Source organism: Crocodylus porosus, unplaced genomic scaffold (genome assembly GCF_001723895.1).
Source record: "Crocodylus porosus isolate Cpor-Errol unplaced genomic scaffold, CroPor_comp1, whole genome shotgun sequence".
Classification (NCBI taxonomy): Eukaryota; Metazoa; Chordata; order Crocodylia; family Crocodylidae; genus Crocodylus; species Crocodylus porosus.
In genome coordinates this window covers 227742582-227765193 of record NW_017728886.1, presented here as the reverse complement: position 1 = coordinate 227765193, position 22612 = coordinate 227742582, and the positions used below count along the sequence as shown (strand labels likewise).

The following is a 22612-nucleotide window of genomic DNA, read 5'->3' as shown; positions in this document are numbered from 1 at the left end:
CTTCTGCAATCAGCATGAGAAAGACTGAGGCGGGTGAGGGGGGAGAGAGTGTAATCAGCATGAGAAAGACTGAGGCAGGACTGGGGGAGAAAGGAGTCTTTGGCAGTATTTCTTTCTTATCAGGTGCAAGATGCAAGCTGCGCATTTCTAACAATATTCCATTTCTAACAGTGTTGTGCAATTAATTGTGGAGGTGCAGGTTGTAATTCTCAAATTACGGATGAATTTTTATACCTAAAGCAAGAAATACACCTTTTTCTTAGGTAAAATATAGTGTAATTTCTTCAAATTTACACTTAACCTTTAAAAATATTTTTAAACTAAATGGATTTTTAAAAATGAAATAAACAGAAATCCCTTTTAGTATTATCTGTACTACAGTCCTGCTAAGAGGCCCCATCATGCTAGGTAATGTTCACTCACATACTAAGAGAGACTTCCCACCCTGGAGAGCCTACACTCTAAAAAGATAAAATAGACTAAGATTAGAGGGAAACAGGCAGAGATACGTGCGATTACAGAGCAGGTCAGTAGCAGAATCCTTTGAGTATTAGGCTAATGAACCATTCACTTAATATGGCTCAATAATTTCCCTCTTCAAAATTTAAACAATTTTTAATTTCTTTCATTGGCAATTTTCAATTTCATTTTTTAAAATTAATTCTCGGACTTCATCCACAGCTACCTTGCCAGTTAATTTCAGTAGGTAGTCAGCCAGTAAAATTTGTAGTTACATTTAAGTGACCCTTATGGTTCTAAACTGATAACTTCAGTTGAAATTTATAAAATGCTAGTAAATACGTTGCGGTTTTTCAAGTCATTTTCATTCCTCCCTTCCATGGAAATGAACATTGTATTGGAACACATCTAATAAGTATTTTAACAAAGCTGTAATGTCTTCCTAAAGTACCTCTTTTCTCACTTCTTCTTTTCTAGATATTTATTTCTATACTGTCCATTTGTCTGTTCCTAAAAAACAAAAGGAAGAGAGTCACAGCCAGCTGGGGAGTTATTTAAACTCATAAATTCAGCTGTTACTGCTGGCTGAGATCTGCTCTATTTTTCAAGCAGTGTCTAAGGAACCTGAACTTTCAAGGTGCTGGAATTCTTCAACCTAACATACACAAGCTGAAAAATACTGCACAGAATTGGGGCACAAAATCTGAAAAGTAGTACTGATCAAAAAGAGCTATTTTAAAATACAGAAATCAGAAAGATATTCTCCTGAGTATATTCTCCCCTTTACAGGCAAAACAGTCACTCATCATCTAGCTACAGAAATTGATTACCTTATTACTTATTGAGGGTTACTCAAATCCAAGAAGAGAGTTGTTTTCCCCCATTCAACATGGATGGGAAAAGTCCCTTTGTATTGGATTTCAGTAACCCTGACCTGGGCTGAGCTGTAGCTGCCATCTTCCTTCACCTGCCTCACACCACCTCTGCCCCTACCCCATCCCCACAACTACCTGCCCCCATCATGGCTCCAGCCCAGGACACAGAGCACATGTTGGCTCTGCTCCTGCCCACTCTGGGAGCAGCAGCACCAGTGGTGGCACTCTGGCCCCAACTCCAGCTCTCACCCAGTCCCACTGCTTTCCCTGTTTCTGAAGTGGAGAAGAGGGAATGAATTTAAGATGCTCTCCCAATTATTAGATTCTATACATATACAATTATAACAAATATGTATTTTTTCCGTGTGTACAATCTAATTATCCAGGTTGTCTTAAATCTGAAGTCACCTTGGATTCGAGTAAATATGGTAAATAAAGGGGGACTTGAAGGAGTGCATCACAAAATGACCAAGTAATCTGAATGTGGACAGTTATATGAGAAAAGCCAGTCAATCCGATATTTCCTTTCATAACATTTGTATTAAACATATCAGCTATTATTTTACTCAAAGATCTGAAACTAATTTAAAAGCTTAATATTTCTACCAATTTTTGAAATATGACGTGCAAAATAACAAGCTTCTGAGTACAAATGCAGGGTTGTGGAAGCATCAACTATGAATAAAAAACTGTTTCTTATAGTCTTACCTTATGTCAAAAGTCCAATTAAATAGATCTCAACAGGTTACTTGGGTTTAAAGAAGCATTATAGTTATGGCATCCATTTATCAGTGAGTAATGGTGGATATTACAGCTATTCTACTGACTGGTGGTGCATTTTCTCTTGTGACTATAGAACTCAATGTTAGATTTGTAGGTCCTGCCACAGGGTCCCAGGTGTACAGTAGCCATGGCATTAGGGCTACTGTACTGACAGGCTGTTTCCTTCAGTCACGTTTCTGTTGTAATTTGAGTGACCATTTCTTGTTGTGATGTGGAACTCCGTAATTGAGAAGGGAGTGCTGTCTTCAGCTAAGGCCTCTCAAAGGTTTGGGTTGATTCCAAAAACCTTCATTTCCTGCTTGTAGACATCTTTGAAGCACAATTTTTGGGTGCTCTACTCTTCTCTTCCCACCTGCAATTTGCCAATACAGGATGTCCTTCAGGATGCGCCCATCTTCCATCCTGCACAGATGGCCAAGCCAGCATAGGCACCGCTGTTTGAGTTGTGCAGTGATGGTGGCTTTGGTGATGATGACCTCTGTGTTGGTGATGCTATCTTACCACTTGATGTCAAGGATACACCATAAACAGCACAGGTGAAAGCTATTCAGCTTCTTTTTTTGATATGCATAGGTTGACCGTGTCTCACTGCTATACATAAGGATGCAGACTTTGTACACAAGCAGTTTAGTTTTGATTGTGAGTTTTGTAGTGTTCCAGACTCGTTTGGAGAGCTTACTGAAAGTGGTAGCTGCCTTTCCAATGTGTACAATTAGCTCTTCATCCAGTGACAGGTTGTCACTGACTGTGGATCCAAGGTAGCAGAACTTGTTCACTTTATCAGGAGGTGTGTTGTCAAGGCTGATAGTGACTATCGTAGGACCAGAGTCTTCTTGAAGCAGATGGTCAGGGCAAACATCCTGAAAGCATGGGAGAGGCAATTCATGAGTATTTGTAGTTGACCTTCTTCATGGGCACCGAGTGCAGTGCTATCAACAAAAAGGAGGACCCTAATAAGTATGCACCTCACTTTTGTCTTTGACATTAGACATAATGGATTGTAGAGTTTGCCATCTGATCTTGTTTGAAGGTATATGCCTTTCTCCAAGTCAATCAAAAGCATAGTGCAGCAGCATAGAAAATATCCTAAAGAGTGTAGGTGCCAGAACACAACCCTGCTTCACTCTACTCTTTATCTCACCCTGTCAGAAGTTGATCCATCAAACTGAACTGTGAACTGCATGTTTTCATGGAAGGAGTGTATCATGTTGAGTCATCTCGCAGGGCATCCAATCTTTACCAGGACCTTGAACAAACCTGTTCTGCTGACATTGTTGAAGCCTTTCATCAGGTCGACAAATGATACATACAGTGGCTTATTTTGTTCTCTGCATTTTTCTTGTAGTTCGTGTAAGGAAAATATCATGTCCACTGTTGATCTTCCTGCTCTGAATCCACACTGTGATTCCAGGTAGACACGGTCAGCAAGTTGTTGCAAGTGTTTCAAGATGACTCTGGTAAAAGCCTTGCCTGTGACTCTGAGGACAGAGATGCTCTATAGTCGTTGCAGTCGCCCGTGTCCTTTGAGAGAGTGATGATGTTAGCATTACGCATGTCTTGGGGTACTTCACCTTCCTGCCAGCAGCATACTAGGAGTTGATGAAGATGTGGTAGCAGGCTAGCCTTCCCGCATTTGAGAACCTCAGCTGGAATGCCATCCTCCCCTGGTGCTTTTCTGCTTCCTAGAGTCTATGGCTTTGTTAAGTTCTTTAGCTGTAGGTTCTTTGTCTAGCTGTGCCAGTACACTTAGAGTTGGAAGGTGATTCCATGCCTCTTCTGAAATGTTTGTTTCATGGGAGTAAAGCTCTAAGTAATGTTTGACCCAGTGTGATATCTGTTAGTTCTTTTCCGTGATTTTTACTTTTCCCTCTTGAGACTTAAAGGGGGGTGACTTAAGTGACAGTTGGGCCACGGGCTTTGCCAGACCATCATAGTTCGCAGGTTTCCTGTGTCCGAGACAAAGTGTACTGGTTTGTGCTGCATCTGGCTGTTTTCTGTACCACTGCCCCGGCATGCTTAAGTTTAGCCTTGAAACTTTCTGTTAGATTCTGGCTGTATTTCAAGTAGGCTGTGTTCTTGACTTCAACAAGTAGTAGCATCTTTTCTGAGTATGCCTCAAACCAGTCTTTATTTGACAATTTCTTTTTCCAAAATACTTCTGTGGCTGTTTATTGGATGACTGCTCTTAGTCTACTCCAAGTTCCTTCAGCATTTGCAGATGTTGCTTTCATAGACATAGCTAGTTCGAAGGTCCTTTGAAAGTCAAGGCACTTGCTTTGGACCTTTGGGCTGTGTGAGTTAATTCTTGGCTGACTCTGGTATTTGGCTTTATGCAGCTTCTTTGGTATCACTTTCACTTTGCTGACAGTAGGAAAGTGGTCTGTGTCACAGTCTTCCCTCTGGTAAGTGTAGGTGCATAGTACACTCAACAGGTCTTTCCTCCTGGTGATCACAAGATCTAATTGATGCCAGTGGCCAGATCATGGGTGTCTCAATGATACTTGAGATGTTTTTGATGTTCTTTGCCTGGAAAGTAGACGTTAGTGATACTCACTCAGGTGGTTTAAGATATGGAGTTTGAGAAGACATTGGCCATTTTCATTCATTTTCCCAATGCCATGACGTCCCAGGCAGGTTGGCCAAAAGTTGTGATCTGTGCCTACTCAAGCATTAAAATCCCCTAGGAGAAGCCTCTCGTTTCATGTTAGGTGCTTAGTGACATGGTATGGAACATTATAGAAATTACCTTTATCATGTGAACTCGCCTATAAAGTTGGTGCATAGGCACTAATATTAACAAAACCATCAGTTGACTAGTCAGAGTGAGATGATGTGATCTGATGTTCCAGTGGGGGTCTCAATGTTTTTGACCAACCTGTTGCAAACTGCAAATCCGACCCCACGTAGGCGAGTATCTTCTGCACTCCTGCCTTCCCAGAAAAAGGTCTCATGGATGAAGCCTGAGTTGGCCAATCTTGTCTTCTCCAAGGCTGCAACTTTGATGTTAAGTTTTCGCAGCTCTTGATCAATCAGTCTTCCAGGCACTATCCATCATCTATAAATTGTCATTCATGCCAGGACACATGGTCCTGACCTTCCAGCTTCCCAGTCAGAAGGTTTTAAGGTTTCTTTTCCTGTTGCTTGGTGCTTGATTTGCCATCTGTTTTTTAACTTTTGGTCCTGCCCCATGTACCGAATGAGGCAGGCAGACCATGGTGGGTCAGCACCTTACTAGCTGGGGGCTGCGCAGTGTAAGCCCAGCAGTAGCTGACCACTGGAACACAACTGGTTCCTCCCACTGATTAAGGTGATCTGTGGTGCTCTACTCTATGCCATTTCAGTTGAGCTTATAACCCATGACTACCCTCTTCTGTGTTGTGCCCATGCCTGTAGCAAAGATGGAGTATCCTCTCTATTCAGTTTTGGCTGCAGTGGCCCGGGCAGTTGTTATGGAGACACTTGAGTTGCCTATATATCAACGTCCCTCTTTTGGCTTAGCTGGTTGATCCCAAAGGAATGGCAGAAGCCAGTATATTTGGAGTCAGCTTGGCTTCAGGAGATGCCAGTATGAAAAAAAATTTTAATCCGTACATCTTTCAGGGCTCTGCTCCTAAACGGGTTGCCAATCAAGGCTGGAGAGCACAGTCTACCCTGCCATGGCTTCCGCCTTTTGGTGGCACTTCTTCCACCGGGGTAAGGACTAGTATCCCCCTCACTGCAGCTGCTCCTCTGCTTGAAGCTGCTGGCACCATACAGATTGCTAGGATATCTTCTGCCACACACCTCTCATTGACAGCTGCAAGTATTACTGTTTACTGTCATAAGGGTAGCAGACCTGGCCTGGTCTGACCTGAATATGTACAGAATATGCTTCTTTAAAGAGAAAAAAAAATCTCTTTAAAGAAGCATATTCTGTCCATATTTATATAATCCAAGATATGAATACCACTAGGAAATTCTAACAATGTACTCCAAGAAGTAAAGAACTAGAAGTTTGGAGACCTGAATACTTTCCTCATTTCACCAGTAACCTACTCTGAATCTTTAGACAATGCTTTATTAACAATATATACAGTAACAAATGGGCAAAATTGTAAGAAGCACATTACAGTTAATGAAGTTCTATACCTAATAGTATATGCCCAAGATTTGCTGTATCTCTGTATATCATACCCAGAAGCACCCCATACACAGACATAAACTCAATCTTTCTTCTCATCCCACATCAAAATATAAACTCCCTAACAAACCAATTCTTTTTTCTCCTGTACTACTAATACTATAGACAAGTCACTTAACCTCACTGGTTTTCTATTTTAGCAAAATTAGTACCCATATCCCAACAAGAACGAAGAGTGCCAGCAAGAGTGAAGTTGCCCCTGTGCTAAACTGCTGGCACAGAAACCCCCCAAGTATATTTATATAAACAAGTTATGAAAATCAAGATTATAATAGGCATATCGTTTATTCCTCACTCATAATCAAAGGATGAGGGATGATGAAATGTGATGCTTGGCAGGCTTGCTTCTAATCCTCAGAATATGGCTGTAAAGTTTATATGATCAATGACATGTCTACTAACAGCTGCAATTCTTGCAAATTATTGCAAGGCATAAAATTAAGAAAACACGTGGATTTCTGTTTGAAATTGTGGACTAGAGTGTTACTCAGAGTTGTACATCATGCCAGCCAGGAATGCACCTCCTTCCTTTCTCCTAATTTTATATCTGAGTTGCTGCTTCCTAATTTGTATAGATCTGCTCTCCCATCATTCACAAAGGGCATATTTTAGGGAGGAGAGTCCCTAAATATGTATGTAAACCCTTCCACAAGAATAAATAACAGATATGTAAAAGCGAGCGAGAATTTAATACGTCAGCTGTTCCACAGTAACTGTATGTGCATCCTCTTAATCCATAGTAAATGAAAGGTCTAAATCCCCATTCCTCTTAACCTTGAAGTAACTTGATCATTGGCTCCACAGTACAAAATTCAAACTCTGGATGGGAACTTTCAAATTCAAGAGGACAAGATACTGTTTGTAAATATAACAGAACTACCTAATTTTTCTCTAGAGAACTTAAAGTCCTATTAAGTATAAATATTTTGTATGGGAAACATTTGGAATAATTCCTTCTAATTGTAAAGATACACATATTAATACAATTCAACTCTCATACTATAGAAAAATTCCAACTTTCTATTACTCCTCTGAAAATTTGGGTCTGAACAGTAGGAAAAAAAAGGAAGTAATGGAGATAAAAGGAAGATGACATACAAAGCAGAATAGAGCATTTTAAAAATTACCAAAGAGGTACCAAAATATGTATATTTTTAAAAACAAAACCAAACAGAAACCCGTAAGTCTTGATGAAATAATATATTTTATATATACTCTTAATGAAAGTTGTTCCTACCTCCAACATCCTGGAATGTGACAAGAATATTCATGTGTAATTAGGAATTTGATATTATTTATCCTTCTTTTGTGCTTCAAATATTTAAACAAACTAATATGAAGCTATAACATAACAAATTTGTTACTTGGTCTATTTTAATTATCAACTTCATATGCTTTTCTCTGCTGACTATATTCTGTTTAACCAAAGGAAACAATTTTAGCTTTTATAACATAAACCATCAGTTCAATTAATGCTATCAGCTTAGGTGATATATGATTTATTTCTCCTAAGCTAAATGTGTTACGAAAAGAATGACAGCTATGATATTATATGTATTTTTTCACAATACAGTTTTGCAAGTCATGGTTGGAAGCAGACTCACTTTAATTTCCTTCAAGAGCAGTTTTGAATTAAATTACATCATTTAGTACAGGTTTGAAAATTAATTTAGCATACAAGTCATTTGCACCTTAAACTCCATTACTTTAAGAGGGTCTGGGGAGAAGTTAATATCAACAGAGTAGAGAAATGAAATACGAGTACATGTTTTGAGAAGTGGATGGGTCAGAGAAGTGGTAATGGAATTCTGAGCCTTTTGTTTCCAAGTCACTGATTTTGTTATGTTCTGCATCAGTAATAACTCAAGTTGTTACTACAACTTAAATGCTGGCCAATTTGTTATTAGTTTGTTGGTCCAAGTCTAGCCCCTAATCAGCAAAATCTGTATTAAAAGTATATATATATAGCCGGAATTCTTTCTGGAAGAGAGACTAAGATTAAATAGGGAGAGAAAGCATTACCTTCTCTTTAAAAGAAGAACTTCTTTCAGGTGAGATTTCATACAGGTATAGTAATGCAATTAGATAGTTATATTTGCAACTAAAGATGGCACAGCATTTCAGTAAAATATTTGTTACTGTATCAAAAATTTGTTACTGCATCACCAGAGCGCCCCAAGGGATGACAAGGTCGAACGGTCACAAACTCCTGCAAGACCGTTTGAGGCTGGACATAAGGAAGAATTTCTTTACTGTCCGAGCCCCCAAGGTCTGGAACAGTCTGCCAGCGGAGGTGGTTCAAGCACCTACATTGAACACCTTCAAGAGTAAATTGGATGCTTATCTTGCTGGGATCCTATGACCCCAGCTGACTTCCTGCCCTTTGAGCAGGAGGCTGGACTCGATGATCTCCCGAGGTCCCTTCCAGCCCTAATGTCTATGAAATCTATAAAAATGTGCCATAAAAATTCATCTAAATTTGTTGGGATGGTAATTTTGTCATTCAAACAGAAAACTTCCTGAATCATAGGCAAAGAATTAGAAAGGCAACATACTGCCGAATGAGGTACCTAATGAAAATCTGAAAGAGGAAGAAAAATATTTGTTAATGAAATTTGAAAGTGTACAAAAGTAAAAAGGCAATTAAAATATTACAAAAGAGACACTTAGAAACATGGGCCAAAAATAACGAATTCCAATTTTATGTAAAATAAAATCATAGCCCATGTGCCCAGTAGTGGTAAAAATTAACTTTTTAGAAAGAAGCATTACATGGACATGTAGCACAACTGTCAAAGGGCAAATATATTGCAGTTAAAGCACATGGGAAGTCTCTCGGAAAGCAGACTTAAGTAACAGCTTTAGCTTCCCCAAATATAGCACACAGAGATTACCAGAACTAATGGAGATGGTTTAGCAGAATAATGTTTTATGTGAAAAGGATTAAAGAGCTAAATATTATAGTTTGCCTAGGAAACAAATGTAATGGGTTGGAACTAGTTTTCAAACACCCAGACGGAATAAATCCCAAGATGATAAAAAATGATAGACTATGGTACATAACACAAATACGCTGAATAGCTAGAGATATTCTTGCAGTTGTTCTAACTTGTGCTGGCTGACTATGAAACTCAAAAAGATCATCAACCAGCAAAGGATTGCCAGAGAGCAGAAAAAAATTTGCAAGCCTCTGTGCTGTGCATCAGGAGCTGCAAGGAGGCATGGGAAGCTATCAGCCAGCTCTTCCAAATCTATGTCAGCTGGGGGAAATCATCAGCTACTGAGAGTCATAACTTTTCCATCCTTTTGAATGGGTGAAAGTTGGTCCAGGAATTCTGGATTATCTTTTCATTAAAAGATAAACACCACCTCCAATACCTTGAATTACTATACTTAGGTTACAGACCACTTACTGGTTCTTCTGATTTAAGTGGTATTTCCCCCAAATTTTTCCCTTCCTGGTTCTGTATAAATAATAGTTATTAAAAATTTTTCAAACGATCTGCACAATGAAAAACTGGACCTAGATCCAAATCTGCAAGATTATGAGAATCACCACCCCCTTTGTCTTTTGCAGAGAATTGTTAGCATATTGAAGGATGATACTCATGAAGTTTAACAAGCACCTACTTATAAACTGTAGGAAGGAAATTCATATTTACCTGCTTTACATGCATAAAACACACACATTCCAGTCGTGTTGTCAGGAATGCTTGCCCACAAACAGCACACACACGTTTTTCAGAGAGCAGATTGCCCACTTCTGGATTCTGTTTGACTGCTGTCTGTAGAACAGAATTCTTTTCATTTAGCTCTCTCAAAATAAATCTTGCCGCCATTTCCTGGATTGAGACATGCAAAATAGAACTCTTGAAATATTTCAAACAATAGCAAGTATTAGTTCAAAACCAATACTATTTTGCCACCTAAACTGGAATAATGACTACTCTTGATACTGGAAACCATTTCATGCATGTAAGTAATAGTCAACAAGGTACAAAAAAAGGCCAAGAAATCTGTCAGTTCTGGAGCCAAGCAAGAAACAGCTTTCCCAATCCATAAAATGTATTTAGATTTCAAAAGTTTCCCCGTTCGACATACTGATATAAGCAAAACCTTTCAAAGTTTTTTTCACACAAAGCAGGGAGAAAAATAATAATCCCCCCTGTCATATAGCTAAAAGCTTAATTGGAGGGATATGGGAATCAAGCAGAACAGGAACTAGAGGCTGGATTTCCCAAATCCTAGATGCACAGGCTACAGACCAAGCAGGCTGGCATCTTTTTCTCTTACCCTGAGAAAACATAGAGAAATATACTTGTATGTTTCTCACGAAGTCCCAGGTTTCTTGTAACAAGTAATTTTGTTAAAAAAATTCCTGAGCAGTTTTCATTCCACTTACAAACTTGTTCTGGATAGAAGCATTCACATGCAAATCTATTAAGAAAATCCAGGCCTACAGTTTTTGTTTTACATTTTCCTGCTTAAATTTACAGATTTTATCCTTGAGACAAGTTGTTGCATGTACAGAGGATAAGTCTAATCAACATTTTCCAAACTGTCTTTCTGTCCTGCCTTTCTTTCTATGAGAGGAATCTCCATGAAAATTATTTCTGTGTGAGAGACTGATTCTTATGCACTGTATCTCTTCTGGCTAAAAGCAAAAAACAGCTCCTAATATTTTTATTAATGCAAGGCAATGGAGATAAATTGATCGCTATCTTCTATATAACACAAACTTTTACTTATTTGGAAGCCTGTTATGGCTCCTCCTCAGTCTTTTCTTTTCTAGACTAAATAAACCCTGTTCCTTTGACCTTTCTCTGTGGCTTATGATTGCTATCGCATTATTCTTGTTCTCTGAACTCTATCCATGAGGAAAAGATCAGCTTTTTTTATACAGAGCACTTAACATCCATTCTTTAAAAACAAAATTATCCATTTGTAATGGGATTAGAAAGTGAAAGTTGTTTGATCTGTTGGTTTTCACAGGCAGTTTGTCACTGTAATAGAAATTCTTCTCCGTTCATATCTGGGTTTGCACTGCAGAAGGCTCATTGTTGAGACCTGCTTATTTGGGGGAGCAAGGTCTAATTCCCAGTGAACTCTACTGTACTACAGTTATATGCTAGATCAAGGGTATGCAAATTTTTAGAGTGACAGGCTGCCACATCTGACCCACCATGGCTCCCCTCTGAAGTGCCTCCCCATGCAGCACCCCCGCCACCTACCACAGCTTCCACCACAAGCTCCCACTTCCACTTTGTACTGATCCCCATCCCAGTTGGCACTGTATGACAGTGAGCAATGATAGCGAGTGGCACATGCCATAGGGAGCAAGGGATGGTGGCGGGAGTGCAGAGGGCATTGCAGGGGGCATTGATGGCACAGTTCAGGACAGAGAGGGAGTACACATCAAGCCAATCTGCAGGCCACTGATACCTTATGCCACACTCTGGGCTAGATCCCAGAGACTACCAGAGCACAGTGATTTGTCCTGGGCCAACACCCCCAAATGCAAGGAAGCTGGCAGCAGATTCAACAGCAGGGGGACAGTGTCAAGCAGCCGGACATGAAGCTGGCAGCAGTGTGGAGTTGCCATGGGGCGCGAGGCGGTTTTCATAGATTGTTAGGGGCTGGAAAGGACCTCGCAGATCACTGGGTCCAGCCCTTCCACTCTAAGCAGGAAGACAACAGGGGTCAAGTGACCCCAGCGAGGTGACTCTCCAATCTCCCCTTGAAAACCATCAGGATTGGTAACTGCAACACCTCTGGAGGGAATTTATTCCACAGTCTGAACACCTTAACTGTGAAGAAGTTATTCCTGGTATTAAGCCTGAAGTGGCCTTCCAGAAGTTTATATCCATTGGTCCTGGTCTTCCCCAGGGGTACCCTAGTGAATAGTTGTTCACCAAGCTCCTGATGCACTCCTCTGATATAGCAGTAAGCCGCTATCAAGTCCCCTCTCAACCTTCTCTTCTTTAGGCTAAAGAGGCCCAGGTCCCTCAGCCTTTCCTCATATGGCTTGCCTTGCAAGTTTCTGATCATACGGGTAGCTCATTTCTAGACTCTCTCAAGTTTTTCCATGTCCTTATTGAAGTGCGGCACCCAAAACTGGACGCAGTACTCCAACTCTGGTCTCACCAGTGCCGAGTACAGCAGGAGTATCAGTTGCTTAGTTTTATACAAGATGCATCAGTTGATGCATGGCAGCATGTTGTTTGCCCTGCTGGCTGCTGCGTCACACTGACGGCTCCTGTTCATGCGATGGTCAATCATTACCCCTAGGTCCCTTTTGGCCGTGGTGCAAGTCAGGCTGTCACCTCTGAGCCTGTATGTATGTTGAGGGTCATTTTCCCCCCAGATGGAGCACCTTACACTTGGAAGTGTTAAACTTCATCTGGTTCCGGTCTGCCCAACTCTCAAGCCTATCCAGGTACACCTGTATCAGCAACCTATCTTCTGGCCACACTGCCCCATAACTTGGTGTCATCCACAAACTTGGCCAGCAAGCTTTTCACTCCCCCATCTAAACCATTGATAAAGATGTTGAAAAGCACTGATTTAGACACGGACCCCTGAGGGACACCACTGGCCACTTCACACCAGGATCACACAGATCTGTTCATAAGCACGCTCTGTGTCCTACTCTGTAGCCAGTTTCCCACCTCAAGCAGCTAAGCCCACAATCTTCCAGTTTTCCTACAAGGATATTGTGAGATACTAGGTCACAGGGGCAATGTGTAGGGGGTACATGGGAGTGCACCTGCACACCTGAGAGTGCCAATGCACCCCCTATCCAGCCACAATCCCTGTTTAGCCGGTGAGCAGGGGGGCATGAGGGAGCACCAGTGTCCCCCTTGCAAGCACTGGTCAGGAAGCGGGGCTGCCTGCTTCCAGAAGTGGCCATGGGAGTTCCAGAAGCAGCGCGGCGGCTTTTCAAGTGAGTTCAGCTGCGGGGGACCCCCCCCCCAGCCAGCAAGATCAGCTGCCGGGGGACCCCCTGCACCTCTTGGCCAGCAGGAGGTCATCATCCCTAAAAGTGCTGGTGACTTGAGGACCATCCCTAGCTTCCACTGTACATGCACCTCTTTTTTCTTCTTTAAGAGGACCGCAGCGTTCCTATTAAACCAGGAAGGCTTCCCAGCCCTCCTGCTACCTTTCCTCTTTGCAGGAATGGTGTTATTTTGTGCTTGAAGGATCGTCTCCTTGAGCAATGACCACTCTTCATGCACCCCACTTCAGTCCTGCTGGCTGATTTGTCGACCTTGAGGCAGATAGAGAACCTGTTAATTTCATGGTTGCTGTGGCCCAGGTTACCCTCAATGTTTAAGCCACTCACCAGATTATCTCCCTTAGCCAAGACCAGGTCTAGGAGAGCGTTATCTCTGGTTGGCCCTTGCACTTCCTGGGTCAGAAATAGCTCCTCAGTTGCCCTGATTTGCACCCCCCGCCAGGGACAGATTTGCTGGATCCAAGCACTTTGTAGGCTGGATCTGACCTCTGGGCCATTGGCTGCTGACTCCTATGCTAAACAGTATAGCACTGACCTGCCCATGTGGCCAGGTAGCACATGCTATAGTATAAATCATTGCTTTAATATGCACTGAGCTTGAGAATATAGTCTGAGAATCAAGAAATTTATGAACAGCCAGTCCCACTAAAACTACCATATTTACTGAAAGCTAAGACAAAGTTTTTGCCCCCCAGTCAGCATGGGGGGAAACCCCAATTAAATTTGCGTACAAAGTGGAGGGGTGGGGTAGGTAGCTGCTGCAGCTATGACTCTGGTCCTGAGCCCAGGACAGGGTCAGAATCAGACCCACGGCAGCCTCATCCTCCCCATCCACTTGCCCTCTACAGCTTCTTTCCCCCTTTACTGTCAGGTGAAGTTCAGCACCAGCTTGGATTGGGTTCCCTCCTGGGCACAAAGCTCATGGAAACTATGTCTCCTGCCCAATGAATCAGCAGTGCCAACATTGCTGCTTGGCCCCCTGCCCAACCAATCAGCAGTGCCAGGACTGCTGCATGGCTGGCAGAGGCTGAGCTTCCACATGCTTTGCTGCTCCTAAGCAGCATCTGACAGTAAAGGAAGGGAGGGAAAAATGGCAGAGACTGGGGAATAGGGAAAGGGGCAGAGATTATGTGGAATGGGAGGGGAGGGGAGGGGAGGGGAGGGGACTGGAAGGCTGTGAAGTGTTGGGGGGAAAGAGGACAAAGGGTCTATCTGACCCCCCCGCCCTCCAGCCTTCCCTGCTGCAGCTGTTCAGGGGGAAGTTAAGACAATCCTCTGGTAATTAGATCCTAAACTTGGAAAATTATAACAAATTTATAATTTTTCTATATATAGAACCTAATTATTGGGGGGTTGCCTTAAATTCAGGGTTGACTTAGATTTGAGTAAATACTCACAAACATAAATGTAAAGAAATTGTAATAGCAAATTTAATAGTGAAATACAAATAAGATATAAATGACCCAACAGCACAGGTAACGCATATCAAGCAAATAAATTAAATATATAAAGTGCACATTTAGCTAAATTCATAACAACCTTATTTATATTTGAAAGCAAATTAATCTTAAAATTTGTAAGTCTTAGGGTCTTAAAAAGCCTTTAGCAGGTAGCTAGCTTGTTAGGGAAAAGGACTTCTTACCTAGGTTTCAAATTAAGTTTTAAAAGACCTCTTATCTTAGTTTATCTGCAGACGAGCTATTCAGCAAGAACTGTAGTTCAAGGCTGGAAAGCAATTCCAAGATGAACCCAGAATTTTATACTCTGTTGCTTGGCTCAAATATAAAAAAAGTTACTAAATAAAGTACAAATATAAATGTTCATAATAGGCATTACTTTCATTAATATTCAAGTCCTTATTTTATTACATATCTAAGCTATAACTTGTCTAAAATTAGCCGTGTCTAGCATCAAACCAGCAGATGTACCCTAACTGGCCTTTAGTACAACCTTTAAATTAGTTATTTTTCTAATCCATCCTTCTTGAATTTTCTAAAATGATTCACACCTTGTGACATCCTCTAGTCTGATTATTTCCTTTGCCTCTTATTCCCTACATAAACTTTGGTCAATCAAATGTAAACAAATGCTCTACCAGACAGCCATTAAGCAACTTAGAGCCTATTATAGTCTGCACATGGCAAGGAATTTATTAAGAGTTTAACTGCTTCTTAGTCCATGACCTTAAAGGGAACATGTCATTAGGAAGCTGTGTCACAGCGTACACACAGTCAAGCAACAAAAGCCCTGGAAGGGCTGAAATGTTTCTTGCTGAAATGTATAAGGTGGCTAACTGATTCCAACCACCAAGGACACAGAAAGGTGACAGACCTAATCAGCAGTTTAGACAACAACCCCATTCATGCAGTACTGAGTTAGGCATCTCCCAAGAAAACAGGAAAGCCCAATGTTAAGGACCGTCACTTATCTTACACAGAGAGGAATTCAAAGCAAAAACGTTCCAGTAGTCAACAGATAACAGATATTAGGTAAGTTGTGATGATGCACACAGCATTACTGAGTTGAACACTCACCTTCCTCATATGCACAGTTTCCCAACCAAGAAATAAAATATTCAGCAGGAGCCCAGTGCTGAAATGTTAACCATAAAAAAAAAATCTCTCTAACAGAAGATACCACAATAACTACAGAACAGATTTACTCAAATAGCATTTTCTTCTGCAATCCATTCTGCACACTGTCTAAACCAGTAGTATCTGATGAAAGTGAATGAATGCCTCTGCAGGTGGGAAACTAGGAAAAAAATTGGATGTACCATAAAAATGGAACACAAGAATTTGACATGACGTATGATGATTTTCCAAGTGAAATAAGGAGATGATCTTTTCTGCTTATTGAGCCACTGATACCACCAAAGAAAGTTTTTTTCCTCCTTTCTTTTACCCTGAGAAGAACCTAGAAACATTTATTGGATAGGATTTGCTTTTTGAAGTGCACAACATCAGATCTTTGGTATCAAACTGCAGTGTCATAAGCTGGAGTAAGATAAAAGAAAACAGCCTATCCCATACTTTTCCTTTGCTTCAAAGTTTGACACAGTGTTATCTGCTGTAAATAGCAGCTGATCTTTCATGGAGCTACATAGGCAGAAGCAGTTTGTTCATTTGACAGGCTATTTTCCACTACTCATTTGATTCTTTGTGTGTTCCGAGACCATCAATGGAACTGAAAGGAGGAAAACTGGGCGACAGCTAGAAGGATCATTTGCAGGCTTATTAGGTTTGAGAATGGTAATTACAAATTGCCTTCATCCACAAACAGGGCATTGGACAAAAGCCATGAAATGAAGTAACTAATATAAGAAATGTTGTATTTGTTGCTTCATTTCATGGCTTTTATCCAATGCCATGTTTGTGGAAGAAGGCAATTTGTAATTATCAGCACAAATGAGTTATTTAGGATAGATGTTTTTTGCATCCAGCGCTTTCCCAGATTTCAGCCTCTCAATAACCTTCACAGAACCACAGAAAAGTAGGACTGGAAGGTACCACTGAAGGTCATCTAGTCCAACCCCCTGCTCAAGGCAGAATCATCCCCATCCAAAACTTCCCATAGACTTGTTTGTCTAATCCAGGGATAGACAATTATTTTGGCTGGAGGGCCACTTAACAAGTTTTAGTAAGCTGTTGAGAGGTGCAAGGATAGCCCCGCCCTTTGATGGCTGCCTCACCCCCTCTTCACCATCCTGGGACCGAAAGTCCACCTTCTAACCTGTGACCTTTGCCACCAGAAGTCCCTCCCCTTGCCCCGGAAGTACTTCTTTTGGGAGGGAGGGTGCTGACATCTTGAAACTGGAAAAAAAATCAAATCACATAATAAATAAAAAAAAAATCAAACGTCTACTATAACTTTTTAAAATTTATTTAAAAATATTTTTGTCCTGATTTATGTGCATTTGCATAGTGTATCTAAAGGCAATTGCATAACAGCTCAAAATATATTCCTACTCTTGTATATTGCGGGGCGGGGGTTGGGGAGTGTGTGTGTGGTGGAGTGTGGGTATGATGGATGCAGTGGGGAGGGTGGGTATGGGGTATGTGGTTGGGGTGGGGACAGTAAGACGGTTTGGGGTTATGGTGAGTGGGGTGGGAGTGTGTGGGAGAGTGTTTGGGGGAATGGTGGGGGGAGGGAGGTGTACGGGGGCTGTGGGTAACTGGGAGGCTATGTGTGCGTGTGTGTGAGGGAGGGGGGTCCTCAGAGTCCCTAGAGTGTGCTAGTGCCTGGAACTGCCTCTGCAGGCTGCGAGCAAGGCCAGCCCCACCTGAACCCATAGCAAGCCACTCCGTGTGCTCCCACCCTAGTCCCCTACTGCAGGTGGCAGCAGCATGCGGGGTCAGCCCCACCAAGTCCTGAGCAATGAAGCCAAAAGTGCAGGTCATGGGGCTGGGCCAGGGTGGCAGGAACAGGGGCAGAGCCAGTCCAGTTCCATAGTGCAGAGCTCTCCCCTATTCCCCATGACCTACGCGTAGCAGTGAGTGGGACTGGGCCACCAGCTCCATCACACATGGCTCTCCCCAGAAGTGCACGGCTTAGGAGGACTGTGTGCAAGCCTTGCACAATGGAGCCAGGCAGACCCTGTGCCCACATTCTATGCTTCTACAGCCCCACCCTGAGTTCCCACTAGCCTCAGTGCAGCAGCATGGGCCCTGTGCTCCTGTCTGCAGCCACTCCCCCACTGCTGCCACTTCCCCCACTGCCAACTGCCATCCTTCCCCTGTTAGGTCCCTACTTTCCTTCCTGTGTTGCCCACCTGCCATTGCTGCTGCTGCTTTCAAGCTGCTGCCACCACTCCTGCCTGCTCACTGCCACCGCTTCCTCCGCCCATGGTACCACTGCTCCTCACCACCCCACCCTACCCCCCCACTCTGGCCAGGCCAAGCTGGGCAGGCTCCGTGCCACACGGTCCCAGCCATGCACCCAGAAACTGCATGGTGCTGGCTGGGGTGGACTGGCCCCAGCAGGATACAGTTCCTGACTGCATAGCCAAGACTGCATGGTGCAGCATGGAGCCAGCCCAGCTCAGCCCGGCCCCCACGCAGTATGGAGCCAGCTCCTGCCGCTGCACGCTGCTCATCTGGGAGATGCTGATCTGGCGCTAGTTCACTGGTCCCGCTGCTTGTCCAGGAGGGCATGAGGGGTGGGGCATGTGCCCCCAGATCTGCACAGGGCGGGCATGGGCCAGGGCTGCGCAGGGCTCTTCCTGGCCCACCCCATGTAGATCCAAGGCACACGCCACCTCATACTCTCCCAGACCAGCTGCAGGATAAGCAGGCTAGCGCTGGACCAGCAGCTCCCTGATAAGCAGCATGAAGAGGCAGGTGCCTCCCCCACCCGTGCACGCAACGAGCCATGGCTCTGTCCTATGCCTGCCCCACCCATTAGGCAGTGCTTGCCCCAGCACCAGCCCCACTCCTCCTTCACCACATGAGCCTTGGTCTGCTCCATCATGCCCCTTCCCTTTCCCCTCCCCTTCCACCACACCAGACTTACCAGTTGCACATAGCTCTCCAAGCTGCTGGGCTGTGCTCCTCGCTGCCTACATGCCGTGCTGTAGCTGCGCACATGCATGGGCATTTATCGGCCACATTATCAGCCACATCAGGCAGATTTCCAATACGATCAATTTTCTTCATATCAGTGCCTATCTGATATTGGACCAAAGTATTGCACCTCTACTTATGTCTGTAAGGAAAACTATTGTAGAAGTATTTGTAAATTGTCCAGAAGTCAAACTTGCCTATCTCAATTAGAAGCAGACTAAATTGCTGGAATCCAACATGTGCAATGTCTTTAATGTGCTTGAAAGGCTTCTGGAGACATTCCATAAAGAAGAAAAAGCTAAAGTTGCAACATTACAGATACAGATGTAGAAGACAACCTGTTCTCAGGCCACATTATCGTGAAAGAACACTAACCTTTCCAACCTAATGACACCATCACCTGGTCTCCTCAACAGCACTCTTAACTATGCTGATACATGTTTAAACACAGCGCAAGCTTTCTTGTTGCCTTATGCATTTTTTCTCTATTAGTCTTTTTACTTTAAAAGGAAGGAGATTTCTCCTTCTACCATTTTTCTGCAATTAGTATTGGAGAACAAATATATGAATGCATATGCTTTAATGGCAGCATATTTATATGATCATCTGTAAAAGTTCAGGTTGGGTAAACATAGTAATTCCCTAACCTCAAATTTCAAATCCTGCTTCTAAAATATCCTGAGCTTCCTCCTATATACAGAACTATTACCAAAACCAGGTTGTACTCTGCAAGAGAAGATAAAAGCCAATAATTACTATTTTCCAAAAGCTGGGTAGTCAAAGTGAGTTGGGAAGAACAAGCAAGGGAATCATTATGCATGCAGGAACTTCAGGAAGAGACCAAATTTATTTTCAGGGAATGAGTTAAATTACTTTGGTAGGGAATGAGTTAAATTACTTTGGTAATGCACAGAAGTGGAGGCTGTACCTCTACAAACCATTACTTGGCCAGAGAGTAGCTGAAGAACTGATAAAATAGATTTCCAAGGTGGGGATCCCCTGGGAAAATAGGTATGGACCAAGGGACTAACTTTATGTTCTATGTCATTAAAAGTGTCTGTCATATCCTTAGGGTAAGGCACTAGAGGGCCTCAGTTTACTACCTCTAGACCAATGGGCTGGTTGAACATTTTAATGGGACCCTAAAAATAAGCTTTGTCACTGCACCCAAGATGACCATCGGCAATGGGACCTGTTAGTACCCCCTTCACTATTTGCGAAGGAAGCACCCCAGGCCTCTTTGGGCTATTCCCCTTTTGAATTACTATATGGGCATTTCCCTCATAGTTTGTTGAACTTGCTCCACAAGGGGCGGAAGAAGGATGAAAGGGTCAGGGCTGAGCACTCTTGGTACATGAACACCTGGAGAAAGAGGCTGCAGATTGCTAACAAGTGGCCAAGGATAACTTACAAAATGCGCAGAGTCAACAACTGGAGCAGTACGATAAGAACACGAGGGGGCGGGAGTTCCAGGTGGAACACAGGGTCCTAGTCCTCCTTCCTAGCTCCAAGAGCAAATTTTTGACCTGCTGGCAAGGCCCATTTGAGATTGTGAGGCAAGTTGGCCTGATCGATTATGAGGTATTCTGACCCGGGCATAGAAAGGAGAAGCGAGTCCACCATGTGAGCCTGCTGAAATTATGGGGAGAGCTGGAAGGTCTTTTGGCCATCTCACTGCCTGAATAAAAGGAATTTGGATGGGAAACGGGTTTGGATGGGAGAAACACTAGGGAAGGCAGGGCTTGAAGGCAGCGTAGTCTTAGGGCAACATCTCATGAATGGGCAGCAACAGCACTTAAGAGAAATAATTCAGGACTTGAAAGATGTCTTTAGTGAAGCCCTGGGGAGGGCTGGGGGGCTGTATATAAGATCATCACCCCAGAATGCATAATAGTTGGAGAGAAGTGGAGGGGGATGCCATATTATAAGTATCAGCCTATCAAAGAGGAATTAAATAGAATGCTACAGCAGGGGATCATCACTGAGTCCTGAAGCCCATGGAGGAGTCCGATTATAACTGTTCCAAAGGCAGATGGAACCCTTCACTTGTGCATAGACTTCTGAAAATTAAATACAATTATGTGGTTTGATGCTCTCCCTATGCCTCAGATGGATAAGCTTTTAGAGTGGACAAGCCAAGTTTATTTAAACATTTGACCTGGCAAAAGGATATTTGCAGACCCCACTGAGACTGGAGGACCAGGCCAAAACCATTTTTGGGACTTCCTGCGGCTGTATGAGTTTAAGAAGATGCCTTTCAGCTTTAATGGAGCTGTGGTGACTTTCCAACAGCTGATAGGTTGGGTACTGACTACACATCAGGCGTATGTGGCTGCGTACAATGACAATATTGTGGTCTATAGTGAAGGCTGGGACCAACATGTGAGAGCAGTGAAAACTGTCTTACAAGAACTAAAACAGGCTGGCCTGACAGCCAACCCAAAGAAATGTTCTCTGGGAAAAGATGAGACTAAATATCTGGGTTTTCTAGTAGGGCAAGACCATATAAAGCTTTTGGCAGATAAGCAGATATAATAAAAAATTACTGTCCCCTGCCTGTTGGGTCGCAGCGGTTTGAGCCTGCCTGCAATGCCCCTGGCCAGCAGGCAGAGGCTCTCCATCTTTGGCAATCTCTGAGGAGGCTGCCAAACTGCCCCTCTCCCTAGCCCTGCCCCACCCCCTGAGCTCCAGGGCTGTCAGCAGGGGAGGGAGAAGGGGATGGAGCAGCAGGCAGCTGCTAGCTGCTTTGCCTGGCAGGAGCTTGGGGGGAGTGTGGGGAGGAAGGGTGGAATACAGCCCCCTCACCCATGACCCCCCCAGCTACTGTGACTAGGATACTGGGGAGAGCTGAGCCAGGCCTGCAAGGCAAAGGGGGTTCCCTTCCCCCACCCAGGCTTCTTGACAGTAGCAACAGCAGTTACCAGCTCAGCTTTGCCTCTCCAGAGCTGGGGTGGGGAGGAGCTGGGTGGAATAGAGCCCCCTCACTTCATGGACCTGGCCCAGCTTTCCCTAATGCCCGGCTTGGGAGCTGAAGGGGGGCGCAACACAAGGGGGCTCCATTCCATCCTGCTCACCTCTCCAGCTCCTACCCACCAAATCAGCCAACACCCTAAGGGATAGCCAACACGGGTTTGTTGCGGGTAGGTCTTGCTTGACCAATCTCATTTTCTTCTACAACCCGGTGACCTATCACCTGGACAAGGGAGAAGAGATTGATGTCGTATATCTTGACTTCAAAAAAGCCTTCAATCCAGTATCCCATGATCACCTCTTGGCAAAACTGGCCAATTGTGGCCTTGGGTCCACCACAATCTGCTGGCTGGGAAATTGGCTCCATGGTCGGACCCAGAGGGTAGTAATAGATGGAAGTCACTCATCATGGTGTCCTGTGACCAGTAGGGTCCCCCAAGGCTCTGTCCTTGGACCCATATTATTCAACATCTTCATTAATGATGTGGACATTGGAGTCAGAAGCAGACTGGCCAAGTTCGCCGATGACACCAAACTTTGGGGCAAAGCATCCACACCAGAAGATAGGCAAGTGATCCAGCCTGATCTGGACAGGCTCAGCAAATGGGCGGATGACAACCTGATGGTGTTTAACACAGAAAAATGCAAGGTTCTCCACCTTGGGAGGAAAAACCTGCAGCACCCTTATAGGCTCGGCAGTGCTACGCTGGATAGCACTACAGAAGAAAGAGACTTGGGAGCCATCAATGACCACAAGATGAACATGAGC

At 43.5% G+C, this 22612-nt stretch overlaps 1 protein-coding gene across 3 annotated transcripts in view; it reads right to left on the bottom strand.

Annotated features, from left to right (window-relative positions):
• The window catches only part of LRRC69 (leucine rich repeat containing 69), an 87931-nt gene that overhangs the window by 31841 nt on the left and 33478 nt on the right, over window positions 1–22612 (bottom strand). For 2 of the 3 annotated variants that reach the window (XM_019550371.1, XM_019550364.1), the window contains exon 7: window positions 9960–10139. In XM_019550371.1, coding sequence (XP_019405916.1) covers window positions 9960–10139 — 180 coding nt within the window. Of the gene's footprint in view, window positions 1–9959; window positions 10140–22548; window positions 22550–22612 lie in introns of all 3 variants that reach the window. The other variant, XM_019550379.1, reaches the window with a different exon arrangement.